Raw genomic sequence first — 17,430 nt, forward strand, 5'->3', positions numbered from 1 at the left:
GCAACACAGAAGATTGAATTTTTCAATGGGGAGATGCAAAATAAAGAATAACAATTAAGATGGAGTATTGAAATGGGAAGGTGTAGTAATATCCACTATAAATAATATCAAATATGATCCGGATATTTCCAAGCAAGGAACTCCTAGTTGCACCATTGACTTCATCATCAATGTTCTCATCCTTCATTTTAGACATGTCAGCATCACTATCAGCAGATTCATCTCCGGAAGACTCTGCAAACCTGCTCCACAAATGAAATAGAACAAACTAGGTACAAGGACTTTCATTACCAATCCTAGAAAAAAAATTGCAAATTTGAATCATTGGAAAACAATGAAAATATCAAGCATATACAAACAAGTGATAGAATTGACATCCTCATATCCTGGTAAATGATATACGGTACAGCCACCAGTATCTTGCGTACATGTGATACAGCCAAAAAAGGCACGGAACCCAATACGTTGAAATAATTTCCAGCTAATTTGAGGAGAGAAAAACAGGCACAGGTACATTAAAAAAAAAATAAAAAAATCAAGCAATGATTAAATAATATCACCTTGAGATGAGAGAGAATGCTATGCATAGGACAAAGATACATTTTTTCGTTGATGAGTTACATCAGTTAGGTAGGCTGAAACCAGCATCAACAGGACAGAATTACTTCAAAGAAGGGAAATAATTTTTTGGTGGGCAACTTCTGCAAATATCATCTTAACTCTTAAGGTATTGCCATCATTTTATGGGCTTCCAACTATTTTTAAAACTAAAGTAGTTTTGAGTTATTTTTCCAATAAAACAAACCCTTCATAAGGGATCCCATATCACTTTCGCAGAGTGTGCCCAAACATAACACAAGTGCATAAAAAGGAAACATCCTTTGTCGATTAAACTGAACTTTTGCAAGTAATCCATCTCTCTACTATATATAACGCGAGTAGCCAAGGACAATTTTACCCACACAATTAGTCTTAGAAGAGTTGTGAACTTTGGGTTTTAGAAGGACATTAGCAGGGATTTCCAACTTGTGATCTGATTGAGAAAGAGAAGAGGAAAAGAGGAAGAAGAGAGAATGAGAGAAAAGAAAGAATAGGAGATTATGGTTCACGCCCCCTCTCTTTCTTGTTTTATTTAAGTCATAAATACAATAATGACAATAATACCATTACTAACAAAAGCAAGAATTCCTAACATGTCTTAAGCAACTAGTAATAACATAAAGTGACTAAGGACTAAAGATAAGTGAGCCCAATGAAAAATAGTTGGGTTGTACAGCAATATGGCCCACATCTGATAACACTCTTCATCAAGCTAGAGTGTCTATATCATGAATACTCAGCTTGACAGAGTAGCAATCTAGCCAAGTACAACTCAGAACTTTCGTGAACATATCTACCAATTGCTCTTAGGACTTGACAAATGGCATGTAAATTTCTTCGCTAATGAAGTGAAATTCGACATCGATGTGCATGGTTCTCTTATGATTGACAGGATTGTTGGCAATATGAGAAGTTGCTTGATTGTCACAACACAACCTCATAGGAATATAAACCATAAATCCAAGCTTGCACATTAACGTCTTTAGCCATAGAATTCACACATCGCATGGGTCATTGCTATGTATTCAACCCCAGCACTTGAACAGGCCACTACACTCTACTTCTTACTCTTCTATGTTATGACATTACCACCTACAAAAGTACAATAGCCCATAGCAGATCACTTGTCAAATGCAGAACCAGCCCAATCTACATCAGAATATCCTTCTTCATGGAGATAATCATTCCACTTACAGAAGATCCAACGACGAGGAGTTCATGTAAAATAATTGAAGATATGAAGCACGAGCTCCATATGAGGGACCCAGGGAGCCTGCATAAATTGACTAACGATGTTGACTGTAATATTAGGTAAGTTAATCATTAAATAAATCAATTTTCCAACCAGTTGACGATATTTCCCTGGATCATCAACCAATTCTCCCTGATCCACACTAAGTTTCTAGGTTGTATCCGTGAGGGTTTTAGTAGGCTTAGCTCCTAAATGACCTGTCTCATCCAATAAATCCATGACATATTTTCGTTGCGACAGAGAAATTCTCTCCACTTTTCATCTACCCTAACGAGCTTTGTAGAAATCTCCAAATGCATTTTCATTGTGACAGAGAAATTCCCTCCACTTTTCATCCACCCTAATGGGCTCCATAGAAATCTCTCCAAAAATATTTTAGTTATGACAAATTGAGGCCCACCTTAGACCTGCCAACTTCAATGCCCAAGAAGTACCGAAGCTGGTCCAAGTCCTTCGTATAAAAGTGTTGTTATAAAATTTTCTTCAACTTGTCAACCCCTATACTATCACTACTTGTGAAGATGATATCATCTACACACACAACCAACACAATAATGCTTAACTCATTTCGCCTTACAAAAACATAGTGGTCTACCTAGCTACATTTCATTCTGAACTCGAACACCACTTTCAAACCATAAATTGATTTCTTAAGACGGCATACCTTACCTAAATCCCCATGAGCAACAAGCACTGGCAGTTGCTCCATATAGACTTCTTCAACCAGATCTTCGTGAAGAAAAGCATGCTTCACATCAAGCTAATATAGAGGCCAATCCAAATTTGCAGTAATGAAAACAACCACATGCACAGAATGAAACTTTGCCACGGGAGAAAAGGTCTCTAAATAGTCGACTCCTAGAGTATGAGAGTGCCGTTTTGCAACAAACCGATTTTTTAACCAATCAATTGAACCATCAAGATTATATTTCACCTTGTATACCCATATGCACCCAACTACACACTTTCCAGCATGTAGTTCAGCTAATGTCCAAATTTGATTCTGATAGAATGCAACCATCTCTTCTTTCACAGCTCGTTTCCACCCATCACAACTCAAAGCCTCCTGGAAAGAACGAGGAATAACCACAAATAACAAGGACAAAGCAAGTTGTCGAAATGAAGAAGATAAACCAACAAAGAATGACCAACAAATGAAACAAAGTTCAAAATAGGATATTGCGTACATGAACGTATACCCTTAAGAAGAGCAATAGGTAAATTACCTTCATCTAATGAAGTACACAAGGACTCCGAAGGACGATGATCTTCTAACAAATCAGGAGGATTAGTAGAAGTCATACTTATATATACTCCATCTCCAGTCTCCACGTTTAGAACATCTAAAATAAACCTGCAAGGGTCGATCCACACACTGCACAAGCATCTCCCTAACTCTGGTAGAACTGTTTGGTGTAATGGGAAGAGTAGCGGTGGAACTCTCTTCAAACTATAAAGACTTTTCTCCCTCAAAGAAACATGGAGTTTGTTCAAAGAATGTGACATCATCTGACACGTAACATCCAGAGAAAATAGGATGATAACATTTGCATCCCTGTTGGGTATGGGAGTACCAAGAAAAATACACTTGATAGCCATTGGTTCAAACTTTGTCATGAACATGATCAAGCTAATGTATGACACACACACAACCGAATACTTTTGGAGGAATAAAGAAGATAGGAATTTGAAGACACAAGACAAGAAGTGATTTTCCATCTAAGACGGATAAAGACATTCGATTTATTAGGTAGCATGCAGCTAAAACTGCATCTCCGAAATATTTTTGAAACCTTCATATTCGACAACAAAGCACTAGCAACCTCGAATAAATGACGGTTTTTATGTTCGACTACCCATTTTGTTGTGGGGTGTGTGCGCACGTATAAGTTTGATGAATAATACCATGAGATGAATGATATAAGTTAGAATCATAAGACATATATTCCCTAGCATTATCTGAACATAAAACACACCTTAGAATCAATTGTGTCTTTACTTCTATATAAAATTCTTTAAAACAAGAAAACACTCCTAAATCTTTCATCAAATTTAACCATGCCATTCGAGAGTAATCATCCACAAAAATAGTAAAATACCTAAAAGGGGATAAACTAGTAAGATGAACTAGGCCAAAATATCATAATGTACTAAATGAAAACGTTTATCAATTCTTTTGTCCACATGAGGAAGAAGCAACACTCTATAATGCTTGCTTAACTTACATGCCTCGCACTCTATCTTAGACACATGTGACAACAGTGGAACTAGAGTCTTCAAACTACTTAAGGAAGGATAATCAAGCCTAGAATGCTACTAATGTAGAGAGATATCTATCCACAATGCAGCTCCATTTATTCAATTATAGAGGTGATAGAGTCCACTTACACCATGCCCTCCACCAATCATCCTCCCCATCTTTACATCCTGAAATTCACGATAAAATGTGACATGACAGAACAATTTAAAGATTTGGTTAGTTTGCTCACTGACAACAAATTGAAAGGAAATTTAAGAATGTGAAGTACTGACAACAATTAAAGTGATGGGATAGGACAAGCAGTAACCAACCCAGACACACGAGTTGAAGTACCATCTGCTAATGTGACAGAAAAAGTAGACGACGACTTGACTAACTGAGACAATACACTGCTTGCTAGTCATATGATTGGAAGCTCCTGAATGAATAACACAATGTACACTATCAGACAATGCAAGACAGATTATACCTGACTAAGTGAGGGTGGCTGTGGAGGATGATGCGTGAGTGGAACGATGTTTCAGAAGACTGGTGTATTCTTCCTTGAACAATATAATTGCATCACCTGCAGTTCTAGGCTCGGAAACGGAGGCTAAAAGACATAACCCCCAGTGCCATCATCTGAAGAGCAAACTCAATTATCCCAAGCAGGCTTACCAATAAGATCCCAACACGTATCAACCGTGTGGTTACTAAGACAACAGCTAGTATATGTTTAGTTCTTCCTACATGCCTCGCAAGGCTTAATAGTACTCTTACACTCTTACCTCCTTGTTAGAAAGCGAAGATATTCTGACGCTTATCTCCTTGTTGAAAAGTGAAGACATTTGAAAGCTAACTCGTACATCCGAGTTAAATTCTTTCCTCCTAAATATATTTCTCTCAGATTTTCCCATATATTCCTTGTCGTCTTAAAAAAACCACCTTCACACTAATCTAAGGCTCCATACTAGTCTATAACAAAGCTCTGATCTAAGCATCCTCCGCCACCCAATCTTCGTATTCTATCGAACATTCTTCAGGTTTGGGGAAAGCCGAGTGTTTTAATTTCCTTTTACACGTAAGGAATACCTCTATCGATGTGGCCCATTACAGGTCATTTGCCCCATTAACTTTGAACGATGTAATCTAAAGGTTCATCGACTCAAATGAAGACAAAAGATTAGTCTTGGCTTCATTCTTGACATCCATAGGTGCAGGAGAAATCAAACACACAAGGGAAGAACGTTTAACTCTAATTTGCCCAACACGTATTCAAGAAAACAACATATATCAACCAGCACAATCACTTAATAGCACTGCTTGTTTCAACACCTCCATGTTTATATTTATTCCTAATCATTGCCATATGCACTTTCCACCAGTGTTTTAAATATCAACGATATCGGCTGATATATCCCATGATATATCTTGTATCCCACTAGTATGATACGAAACACATAGGTAGTGCGATGTATCCCATATGTTCGATCTGGTGAACATTTTCGAATTTCAATCCTTTTATTTTCTGTAAATCATGTTAAATTAGTGTCAAATTGTTACAAATCCATGATTTTTCATGTTTTGCATGAAAAATCATGGATTGGGAGCTTCGATTTCGAGATTTGTTGGAGATGGGCTGAGTTGCGGAAAATTAGAAAAAAAATTCAAAATTTCCCAATTTCTCGCAAATCATTTGCAATCTTTGTGTCCAAACATCAAATCAAACATGTATGTAACCTAATCTAGTGATTCTTCTTTTTCTTTTGAATTTATCGCTTGTGTTTCCACACGTCTTCTTACATTTATAAATTATATTAATAGACATTGAATATACTTGCATCAATTCAATTAGACAATGCATAGATTAGGACCCCATATAAAGAAAACTTATTATGTGTACTTGTTTTTTGTAATGTTTTGATTTATAAGTGTGTATTGATGTCTTTTTTAACAATCACTGAAGTTTCATTGAAAAATTTAACCAATTTCCCAATGTTTTCCCATGTTTCCAACGACAGCAATGCATTACATGCTACAACCGATATATCCCATTCGATAACCGATACGTATCTGTATCCCAAGAATGTGATACATAACGCGATACCGATATTTCGAACATTGTGTGCACCTTTTTTTTAGATGTTATGATTTAAAAGTGTGTATTAAGGTCTTTTTTAACAAGCCCTGAAGTTTCATTGAAAAATTCAACCATTTTCCCAATGTTTTCCTATGTTTCCCAAAAAGTGCGATAAATTATGTGATACAAACGATATATCCCGTGCAATAACCAATACTTATCTGTATCCCAAGGGTGCGATACATAGTGCGATACTGATATTTCGAACACTGCTTTCCACACACACATTTGATCTCAAATCTGATCCCAAATCTGGCCATAGATGCATGATAGCCCCCTTTGATCCATCACAATGGGGTTATATAAAAGTGGGCCTCACGCATTCTCGAGTCATGTTTACACGACCCACCATATAGTGGTTGAAAGAGGATTCATGAAGTCAGCCCCCAATAACTTTAGGATTCCACTATAAATAAATAGAAGAAAAAGAAAACAAAAGAAACAAGGAAGGTGACGAGAAAAATCAAGCCTGGAACAATCAAAGCTTTAATACCATGTGGACATGATTGAGAAAGAGAAAGAGGAGGAAAAGAGGAGGAAGGGAGATAGAATCAATGTTCAACACATCGGTATCCTGTTATGTATCACACCCTTGGGATGCAGATACGTATCAGTTATCGCACAAGATATCATTTGTATCAAGTAATTTATCGCACTTTTTGGGAAACATTGGGAAAATGGTTGAATTTTTCAATAAAACTTCAGGGAATGTTAAAAAAGACCTTAATACACACTTTTAAATCATAATTCATAACATCTCAAAAAAAAAAAAGTGCACATGATAGGTTTCCTTTGTGTAGGGTCCTAAGCTATGCGTTGTCTAACTGAACTAATGCAATTATATTCAAATTAAATGGATAACATTTAGACTGAACGTGATGATCATTTCATCAAACACTCCTAAATACTTCGAAATTAGTCTCAATTGACAGCTGGTTGAAGGGAAATTTCGAAATATATATATATATATAATTAATTTTTAATTAAAATGATTCTTATTTTCTAAAAATTGACAAGGACTTAACAAATCAGTAGATCAGACCTCATACATGCTTGATTTCATATTTGGAGTGCAACATTGCAAGCAATTTGGGAGAAATTGGAAAATTTTGGAAATTTCCACAATTTTCACCAAATCGGACCATCTAAACTCAAATTTTGATATTAGAGTGTATGTGATGATCATTTCATTAAATACTCATAAATAATTCGAAATTAATCTCAACTAACAGCTACTTGAAGAAAATTTATAAAAAAAATTTTAAAAATTAAAAAAATTAAAAAATATATATAGAGAGAGAGAACATGAAGAACCAATGGATATCGAAATCAAAGCTCCAACTCCATGATTTTTTATGCAAAACATGACAAACCAATGGATTTATAACCATTTGACACTAATTTAACATAATTTCAACAAAAAAAGGATCAAATTTTGAAATTGCTCACTGGATCTAACATATGGGATATATCGGCACTACTTGTGCGTTTCATATCACACAGGTGGGGGTGGGATATAAGATATATCAGCCGATGTCATCAATATTTAAAACATTGGATAGAATGAGAGAATAGGAGATTATGGTTCATGCCCCCCCTCTCTCTCTCTCTTGTTTATTTAAGTCATAAATAAAATAATATACCATAATATCCCTAATAACAAAAGCAAGAATTCCCAACATATCCTAAGTAACTCGAAATAACATAATGTGACTAAGGACTAAAGATAAGTAAGCCCAATGAAAAAGAGGTGGGTTTTCCAGTAGTATGGCCCACATCCGATAACACTAACGTAGGAGAGGGTATTTGGGTAATTGTTGCATGCTCATCAGGCGATCACTCACATGTCTAACATAGGTGAGGGTAGTTCCAATTTTTTTCATGGTAGGGATTTTTCGTTTCGCCAATTTGAAACAACTCTCTCTCTCTCTCTCTCTCTCTCTCTCTCTCTCTCTATGTGTGTGTGTGTGTGTGTGTGCAGGCGTGCGTGTGGATAGCAAACAAGTTCTCTCTCTACATTTTGTGTAGCCCTTGCTCATTTAACATGGTCGGATAATATTCATAAAAAGCAAATTTTAAAAAATAATAATAATAATAATAATAAATAATAAATGTTAACATGGTGCAATGCCCATATTGTTATCAGATTAATGTGCATAAGATAGTCACATTCTTACAACTACCGACATATTTTTTAGGAATAAAGTATCAACAAATGTTGGCACTTAGTACTTTTCTGCCTGCTAACCATCTTAGAACTAGAAAGCTGATATGGAGCAACTGAATATGAAGCAATGGTAGTACTTGAATGTTCTCCCAGCTGTTCTTGCAGACTGTCGAACTGGAGTTGTTTCCATTGCAACATTTGAAGTCTTTGCAGTTAAAAGATCAGAATCATCAGATACATCATCCTTTGACTCAGTTTCAGGAGAAATCGGTTCAACATATTCCTTTCTAGGTTTATTAATACCAGAAGTTTCCCCAGATGTCGCACCAGCCCCACCTTTAAAATCAAAGTCAGCATGTTTTCCCTGAACATATAAATAAAAAATGTAAAATGAGAAATAAAATATCGATACAACAAGAAAACCAGTGAACAAAATCTTAGGAAAGCAGACCTCATCAATTTCCTTGGGAAACTCAAGTTGAACTTCTTCTGGATTTTCATCTCTTCGTCCAATCCACCATGCATCAGAAAATACAACCTACCAAAATATGAAGCTAGCAATGAAAAAAGGTTTGATAGCACTTGTACGGGATTTTTTTTTTCTTTCTTTCTTTCTTTCTTTAAGGAGTGTTCTAGTCCATCTCAATGGACCACAATGTTACCATCCATTGAGTGGATATAGACAACATGTCACATGCGTAACAGCATCCAAGGCACTGAAAACACTCAAGCCATTTAAGTATATCCAAAGATTCGGACCAATATTTACGTGAAGTAAATCTCAAACAAAAAAGTCCAATTGCTAAATTCTTCTTAAAGCACCAGTTCTCCACTCCAAAGCTAATATCGATATTGCTTATAGCTCAATTTTAAATTTTGAAATCCCTCAAGACTGAGGGAAAAAAATTAAAAAATTAAAAAAGGAACAAAATACTAACCATGTTCTCAAAACAATCCTCACACATCACATTCTTTGATGATCTTGCAAATTGGAAAGTTAAATACTTGTTCTTCGGATAAACAATTGTACCAAACAACTTCATCCGGCCCTAGCAAACAAGTAACCAAATAACCAACGTCATTAAATAAATAAATAAATAAGCAGTTAAAAAAAAAAATTTTAAAAAAAAACATATTCTATAATCCTGATCTTTAAGGAAGTGTTTGGATGTGCAATTGATTAGGCTGCAAAAAAGTCGAAGAGAATGATCAGAATATTTTTAAAGTTAAGAAATTTTAGTTACCTCTCGATATTATTACAATTGTTTCTGTTTAAAACGGGCAATAAATTGAACGATCATTAGGCAACCCAACCTGAAAGCAGCCCGAATTTTCAGTAACCCAATGGGACGCTCACTTTGGCCTAATGCCACAAGTCCACAACAGACCATGATCATGACCATCACCTGGTAAGCTGCATCAAGAATCATCACGATAGAAAAATCTCACTGAAATGGCAATCTTAACCAACCACCAGGGACCTACAAACAGGCAGTAGACAAGAATAACAACAACAACCAGAATTTTTATTTTTGTCCTTTTTTTAGAGAGATAACAAAAAAACAACGGCCGGCATTGAACATGAAAACATCCACCAACCAGGTAGGCCACAATTAGGATTGTCCACTCCGCCCAAGTAGCAAACAGTGGTATATCCACAGTGGGACACACAAAATGGACTGTCTAGATGATAACTACATCCCCACATGAAAACATCCACCAACCAGGTAGTTCACAATGAGGATTGTCCAATCTGAGCCAGTGGCAAACAGTGGTCCATCCACATAAGACCCACCCAAGGGACTGTCCAGATGACAGATCAAAGCCCCACATGAAAACATCGACCAGCTCCAATCAGGATTGTCCAATCCACCTGAGTAAAGAACAGTGGTCCATCAACGGTAGGACCCACCCAATGGACTTTCCAGATGATGGAACACAAGCCTACATTTCCAACTCGCCCTCACATGAAGCACTTGGGACAAATGAGCATTGGACATTTCACTCTTTAGCAACATAATTATCGCAATCTACCTCAATTGCACATCCAAACGCAGCCAAGAGAGAAAGAAGGAAACGTAAAGACGGTACCTGCGGGAAATCAATGTAGAGGACGGGATTCTTCGTGCCCAAATCCTTCAATTCGCCGATCTTGCCCGCGGAGATTGGCGCGAGGAGGCCGGGAAAGGAGAAGAGGAACCTGTTCTTCCTCTGGCCCTTCTTCAAGATATCTCTGCCCCGGTGTTTTTCAAGGGTTTTGGAAGGATTGAGAGGAGAGATGGGCTTTGAAGGAGTGTGAGAGAGTAGGTTTTTGGAGAAGGCTAGGGATTTTAGCCTTCTCCGATCTTCAGTTTCGGGATCTGTCTGGGATTTCTCATCTTTCCGGGGCTTTTTCCCGGAAGAAGATGCGGGTCGAACCATGTCGTTTTTCTGGTTTTCTCGTTTCTGGGCTCCTCCTGAGAAAAGGGGTTTTGAGAGGATTTTACCTGGAGAAATGATCAGATGCAGCCATGGTATTTCCCCCTCCAAGATGTCACTGGTTTCAATATCTTGTCCGTGCAAGAGGTGGGCCACACTACGATGATCTCCTGGTATTTCAAAACGGACGGGAAAAGCTCCGTGGGGACCACAATGATGTGTGTAGCATCCACTCCGTCCATCACCAGCTCATGTTAGGATGTGAGCCCAAAAGTCTGGCTGATCAGAAATTCAAGGGGGCCACGCCACGGGGAAACAGTGGGGATGGGAACGCCCACCATAAAATCTTCCAGGGGCCACCTTAATGCTTATACGCCATCGAGCCCGTTCATAAGGTGAGTCCCTCCAGGACGAAGGGAAAGACCAAATACGAGCCTTATCCGAAACTTCAGTGGGTCCCAGAAATCTTTTACTGGGAGAGTCCCCAACCACGCATTTCCCCGTAAGATGGCCCACTTTGAGTGTTGGATCGACCTTGACTGACAGTAGGCTGGGTCACAACTGAGCTAACTTGCCGAATCCCAAATCTACTTGGGTGGAACCAAAGGCCCGATGGTTAAAGATGGGCCTGGTTTTTAGCTAATTGGGACAAGCTTCGTCAGCTTGCATGCTAGGATTGGACAAAAGAACTCGGTCCAGACATTCTTCAGCACAGTAGGCCGCCTGACAACTTGAGTTGGGGGTTATGAAGGTCAGGATATCAATGGATACCCAGGTCCCAGAACCACGTTAGCCAATGGACCTGACCGATTAACGGGTCCCGGTCAAAATTTTCGGTTAAGAAATCTGATGGGGTTTGGGCTCATCTTCTCAACCCTTTAAAATTCGGGTCTAGTCGGGTCCAGGACCGATTGGATTTGGTGCAATATAATGGCCACACCATGTCGTTAAGTCGCCACACGCACATAAGAGATACCTCTTACATCCTAGCACGTGTCAAAGTGGAACATACCTATGCAATATAATCCATCCAACCCTCACCCAACTTAAGAAGTAGATCCACACATCCAGTGGACGACAACATGACTCATGGATCCTATTCTAGTTCTTCAAGACGAAGACCCAAATCCGAAAGGAATCGGACCTGACAAGACCCAAACGCAGTTAGCAAAGGCACCGCCAGTCCTATAAAACCCAACTCAAACCTGACACAATGACAGCCCCATATCAAGAATTATAAATAGGTCTTGGTGTGCCGCTTGGCTGAAAGCCAATTCAATCTATAAATTTAGATTGTGGGCCCCATAGTTTTGGAACTTAACCGTAAATAGGCAGCGCTGGTCCATAAGCCTCTGCAATGGCCTAGGTTTGGGTTTAATCTTTAGGACACGTGTGGCCGGGTGGATTGGATGGTATTGGAAGGGATTGGATGTTAAATCCCAGGATTGGCCGGCCATGCCAAACAGTCCGGATGATCTGATCCCGGATATAGCAATCCCATGGATCTTAAGGCAATCCACTAACAACACCATTAAGACAATCGACTAACAGCACCATTACCTTTAAATCCCATCCAATCCACCCTAGTCCATTCAATTTTGCCCGGGATGTGTTTGGTCTGAGGGATTGGAAGGGATGGGAAGGTTTAATCCCGGGATTGGCCCGGCGTGCCAAACAGACTCAATATAGCAATTCCGGATATAGCAATTCCATGGATCTTAAGACAATCTACTACAACACCATCATTACCTTGAAATCCATGCCATCCACCCTAATACCATTCAATCCCTTCCAATCCACCCGGCCAAACGGGCCCTTAAGGCCCACAGTTTGGGCTATGGCCTGAGCCCGAAGCCGAAGAAAAGAAGAACACAGGCCAGGCTCAGATATTACATCAGTCCAGTCCAACGCCGACTCAGCTGGAGCGGTCTTAAAGGCAAACATTTCATGAGAGATGGTACGTTCCTATTCTGGACAAGTGCGACCATGGTTTGACTGTCCAAATCATTAGGCCAATGGGTCTCACTTACGATGGGGAAGCAGCCATCCACCATCCAAGTTGGGGACCATTAGATGGATGGTTGGGACCCTACATTTCATCTACACTTATCTTTCGCCGCAAAAAAAAAAAAAAACCTATACGCATTGCATTTATTGATTGACCGTACATTTCAGCTGAAAGCATTGCATGCATTGATTGCTCGAATATTAATTAAATTATCACATTTTAAAATGTTTTTTTTGTATTTTTCTTATTTTTCAAGTTGAAAAGAAAAAAAAAAAGAATTGAGAAGGAGAGAGAGCAATAGAATTATAATTTTTCAGTTGTAATTTTTTTTTGTTTCAATGGTTCTGTTTTTAGGGAGATGTCAAAAAGCCAACACAAACTATCAAAAGCCATCTCTACTGGAAAATATCCAATGGTCCTGTTTCCATAAACTAGTGCACGGTTAGGATCGGTCATCAAATCTGATATTGGGATTGTGATCTAGACAAATGTCCACTATGTAACCGTTTAATTTTAGTTAATTTATGCCACGTGTACCACATCTAAGTGCCCGAGTATCAAGATTCATACTCTACCGTAGTACTAAACAAGCTACTGCTTAATTCCACCAACCTGAGTCCTGACTCCACTTTTGCCACTTTTGGTAATACAGTGGTACAAAGTTGCACCACTGTCTCACCACATAGAGAAAAAGAAAGGGTGCAAAAAATTACAAAACCCTCGCCTCTACTTTTCTGTCATTATTTACAAATTACAAGACATCTCCGCCGTTAAGAAAATTCTCCTTTGTTTCTTTGATTTTCTGAAGGCACGCCTCAGCCCTCTGAATGACCATGTCGACCCTGTCTTCTGAGACAACTCCACACCTTCGAATTTTTGGCTTTGATTTCTGAAAATCGACCCCACATTCTTGAAATTTAGAATCTTTCCTCTTCCTTCTGTTAGATGACACTGAACAAAGAAATCGAATCTTACCCGTTAAATATGCGTCAATAAATAACCCCATGATTGCCAAAAATAACGAAACTGACCTTTGAATAGAAGTAGAACGAAGGGTGGTGATTGGAATCTACTAGAAAAAGTCTATTAAATTACCAAAATAATCTTGAACAGAGCTTTTTGGAAGCAAAAAATCATGCTTGCCAAAAGAATAAGAGAAATGACAAAAAAGACCCTGACGTTTCGGGGCTTTTGACTCGGCAGTTTTCGATCGTAATTTTCAAGAAATCGGGGGGCAAGGCCGTAGTAGGAGTACCTTGAGTGCTTGCGGAGGTGGAGTGGGAGTCATCCCCCAAGGAATGGAGATTTTCAGAGAGAAATCGAGAAGAAGAAGAGAACTTGTCGGATTCTGAGATGAAGGTCTTGAGCTCAAGCTTGAGATAGTCAAATCGGTTAGGATGCTGGGATTCCAGAATCTGGAGCTCTTCTCTTGCCTGTTCCACGAACCACGACTCCAACGCCATGGACTAAAATCTCTCTCTACTTAGAGAAGAAGAAAAGATAAGATAAGAAAAGGCGCTTTTAGAAATCTCCAAAAGGCATTTAACTTTTGTAATGATGCTCTTAGTCGATGTATTAATGTCTGTTTAAAGGCGAGCAAACGAGATCGAGGGCAACGAGGCATCCACGCCGCCCACTCTCTCTCGATCTCGAGAAAATTAGCCGTTGGGGCCGGAGGTAGTATCGTACGGTTCAGCTTTTTCGCATATACAAGTGGAGCCCAAGATTCAATTATCAAAATCGGTGATTTGATGGGCTCAGCGAATGGGAAACAGATTGGCTATTCCCCCTGCCACCGACCCCGTCGCTGCTGGTCGGTGCTCTGTGGGCCCTACCATGATGCATGTGTTTAATCCATTCCTTTCATCCACTTTTAAAGATAATTTTAGAGCTTTATCCCAAAAATTATAGGTATATAAATCTCAGGTGGTCCACACCACATGAAAACAATAGTGATTGGATATCCACCATTAAAATCCTCCTAAGGCCCATTGTACTGTTTATTTGACATCCAATCTGTTGATTAGGTCATACAGGCCCAGATGAAGGGAAAAACAAAAATCAGCTTGATCCAAAACTTTTATAGCCACCAAAATGTTTTTAATGGTCAACGCTCATTCAACACTGTTTCCTGTAATGTGGTCCACTTGAGATTGGGATATATCTCATTTTTGGTCTTATGCTTTAAAATTATCTGTAAAAATAGATAGATGGCATGGATGAAACACATACATCATGGTGGGGCCCACAGAGCACCGACCACCAGCCATTGGCTGGTGTCACGGGGATGATACGTAAAAACGGATGGACGGGGACGGAGTTGATACAGAATACATACATCAAGGTGGGCCCCACGATAAGGGCCGCACCGTCTTGGGTGAGTCCGGGGTCTCACCTAATCCGCTCCCCAGCGTATATGGCCTATGTACCATAAATCGCTTGCAATTTGAAGATTCTAGCCGTATTTGCTGACCAGCGATTCACGGTGGGGCCCATATGGACAACCCCAGTGAACGGTGGGCCATGCTTTCCCCACGTGTAGAGAATCAAAAATCAGACCGTAATGTCCAACCGCTTTTTTCAGCTCGTGTGACGAAAGCGAACAATCCGCATCTTCTGGCCGGATGTTTTGCCGGGAAACATTTCCCGCCAAATCAGGCTTTCTCGAGGTACCCCACTCGCACCCCTCTCCACAACGCGTGCCGGCCTCGCAAGCGTGTGGAGCATCTGAGCAGTTTATGTCATGGCCCTACCCAAGTCAGGCCATTATCACCGCATGCTGCATGGTGAAAATGATTTATTTTATTTTATTTTTACTTTGTTACTCTGTAAGGATGTGATGGTTGATACACAGGCGCTTGAAGTAGAAATTGCGTTCGTTTTAGGATTATTCTACCGATCTGATTTGGTGACTTTGACTCTACGACTTCGGGTTCTATAATTCTATTGGTTTAATTTTAGTTATTTATGCCACGTGTACAACTCTCTCAACCATAGATAATTGGTCAATCGATGCAAAAACAGATGATCCACTCGTTAGATGGGCCACGTAGCATATACCCTCAGCCAATCCACTGCGCGTCCGTTGTGTTCTGCAGTGTGGCCCACCTGATGAACGGATTGTCGGAATTTTTGTGCCCAATGAATGATCTTCAAGGTAGGCAGTTAGGGGCTCAGATGCCGTTGGCGCAGGACATTTTCGCCGTGGATGAGTGCCGAAAGTGAAATTTTGTAACATATAATAATATTATTATTATTATTTATTAAAAAAAAAAAAAACCAATAGAAAGTCGGTGTCGGCCAGGGCCATTCGGACGACTTTTGCATCGTATGGTAATCATAAGAACATGTGCGATGCTGTTCTCGTTTTCAGTTGGGACAGGTAGGGCCGATTGTTCAGTGATCCCGACCATTGAAGCTATGGGCCCCATTATGAATCTACGATGAACTAAAAGTCTCACGCATGGAAAAATCCTTGCACCTCTCAATAGGCGGCCAACAAACAATGCCAAGATTTGGAGAAAGTACTACAATTTCTTTTTCCTTTAAGCCAGTGAAAGGCCAAACATTTTCCAGCTAAGATCTTCCCATTGCATGCACCATCGGCGGTGAGTCCCATCACATTGAAGCTTTGGATCTGGCCCCACTTGTACAAGTGAAAACCCGAACGAACTGCTCAAAATTTCCCGGCCCGAGTGGCCTGGCAACCCTCTCTGTGTTCATACGCAATGGCTACGGTGATAGTTCACCACCACCTCTTAAATTGCTGCACCTCATCTTCGGCACTCGTATTTCTCGCACATTGATCACGACCGTCAATCAGAACAATTGTGATTGTAGCATGGACCAAAAATTTCCTCCGATTGGTGGACCAACAATCCATTTGAGCGATATAAACTGGACGGTCTATAAATGACGTGCGGTCCAAATCAGACAAGTCAGATCAGATGGTTGCTGTCGTTCAGGCATTCAATTTGACAAGTGATTTTATAGTCCAGATTGCAGTAATAAATGCTACTTGTACGTTGTAAGATGGGGCAGTGTAACTGAGAAAATTGGTGGCCAACTTTCACGGAGACCCCGACCAGACGATTATGTCCGTGCACCTGCGGCAACCATGGTATACGTACAGCTCAATCCAAACCAGCTTGGACATCAATGTCCGAATTTTCGGATCGATGCAACCTTCGAATTCAGCTCCATCATAGTGACCCACAACTTGGACGGTTTGGATTGTACTATCATAGGGACCCACAACTTGGACGGATTGGATTGTACTATCATAGTGACCCACAACTTGGGACGGTTTGGATTGTACTATGAGCCCACATGTGTAGCAGTTGTGCATCCGTATGAGCCACCTTTGCATGCTCAACTATCAGAGCAGTTCTTTTCTATCAGTAGCACAGACGGAACCACACGTTTGTTGAATGTCACAGTTGCAAGTGAAATCTAGCTGATAAGTAGACCTCCATTTTTTGGGACACTGTTTTGTGGGCCCCACTATAATGTATATGTTTTATCAATGCCGTCCATAAATTTCGGATTATTATTTTAGGGCATAATAGCAAAAATGAAATAGATCCAGGTGTCAGGTGGACCACAA

General features: G+C 39.7%; 2 protein-coding genes across 2 annotated transcripts in view; both read right to left on the reverse strand.

Annotated features, from left to right (window-relative positions):
• Positions 1-11,183, reverse strand: part of LOC131242915 (DNA-binding protein RHL1) — a 50,215-nt gene extending 39,032 nt beyond the window's left edge. Inside the window, exons 1-5 of the mRNA XM_058241893.1 lie at positions 10,490-11,183; positions 9,337-9,447; positions 8,850-8,936; positions 8,536-8,762; positions 126-242 (exon numbers count right to left, since the gene is read on the reverse strand). Of these exons, the coding sequence (XP_058097876.1) occupies positions 126-242; positions 8,536-8,762; positions 8,850-8,936; positions 9,337-9,447; positions 10,490-10,819 (872 nt within the window). The 5' untranslated portion in view covers positions 10,820-11,183. The remainder of the gene's footprint in view (positions 1-125; positions 243-8,535; positions 8,763-8,849; positions 8,937-9,336; positions 9,448-10,489) is intronic.
• Positions 11,184-13,305: 2,122 nt separating this feature from the next.
• LOC131242916 (uncharacterized) lies at positions 13,306-14,636 on the reverse strand. Its single transcript, XM_058241894.1, has 2 exons — positions 14,080-14,636; positions 13,306-13,775 (listed from the first exon to the last, which is right to left on the reverse strand). The coding sequence occupies exons 1-2, from the start codon at positions 14,285-14,287 to the stop codon at positions 13,576-13,578; spliced, it is 408 nt and encodes a 135-aa protein (XP_058097877.1). The 5' UTR covers positions 14,288-14,636; the 3' UTR covers positions 13,306-13,575.
• Between the last annotated feature and the right edge of the window lie 2,794 nt (positions 14,637-17,430).

The sequence above is a fragment of the Magnolia sinica genome, chromosome 4 (assembly GCF_029962835.1).
Source record: "Magnolia sinica isolate HGM2019 chromosome 4, MsV1, whole genome shotgun sequence".
Taxonomy (NCBI): domain Eukaryota; kingdom Viridiplantae; phylum Streptophyta; class Magnoliopsida; order Magnoliales; family Magnoliaceae; genus Magnolia; species Magnolia sinica.

Excerpts from the sequence above, each read along its gene's own strand:
- LOC131242916 (XM_058241894.1), bottom strand. The coding sequence starts at position 14,287 with ATGGCGTTGGAGTCGTGGTTCGTGGAACAGGCAAGAGAAGAGCTCCAG. Across the intron at positions 13,776-14,079 it reads CACCTCCGCAAGCACTCAAG|TGTCATCTAACAGAAGGAAG; the intron begins GTACTCCTACTA and ends TTCTTTGTTCAG.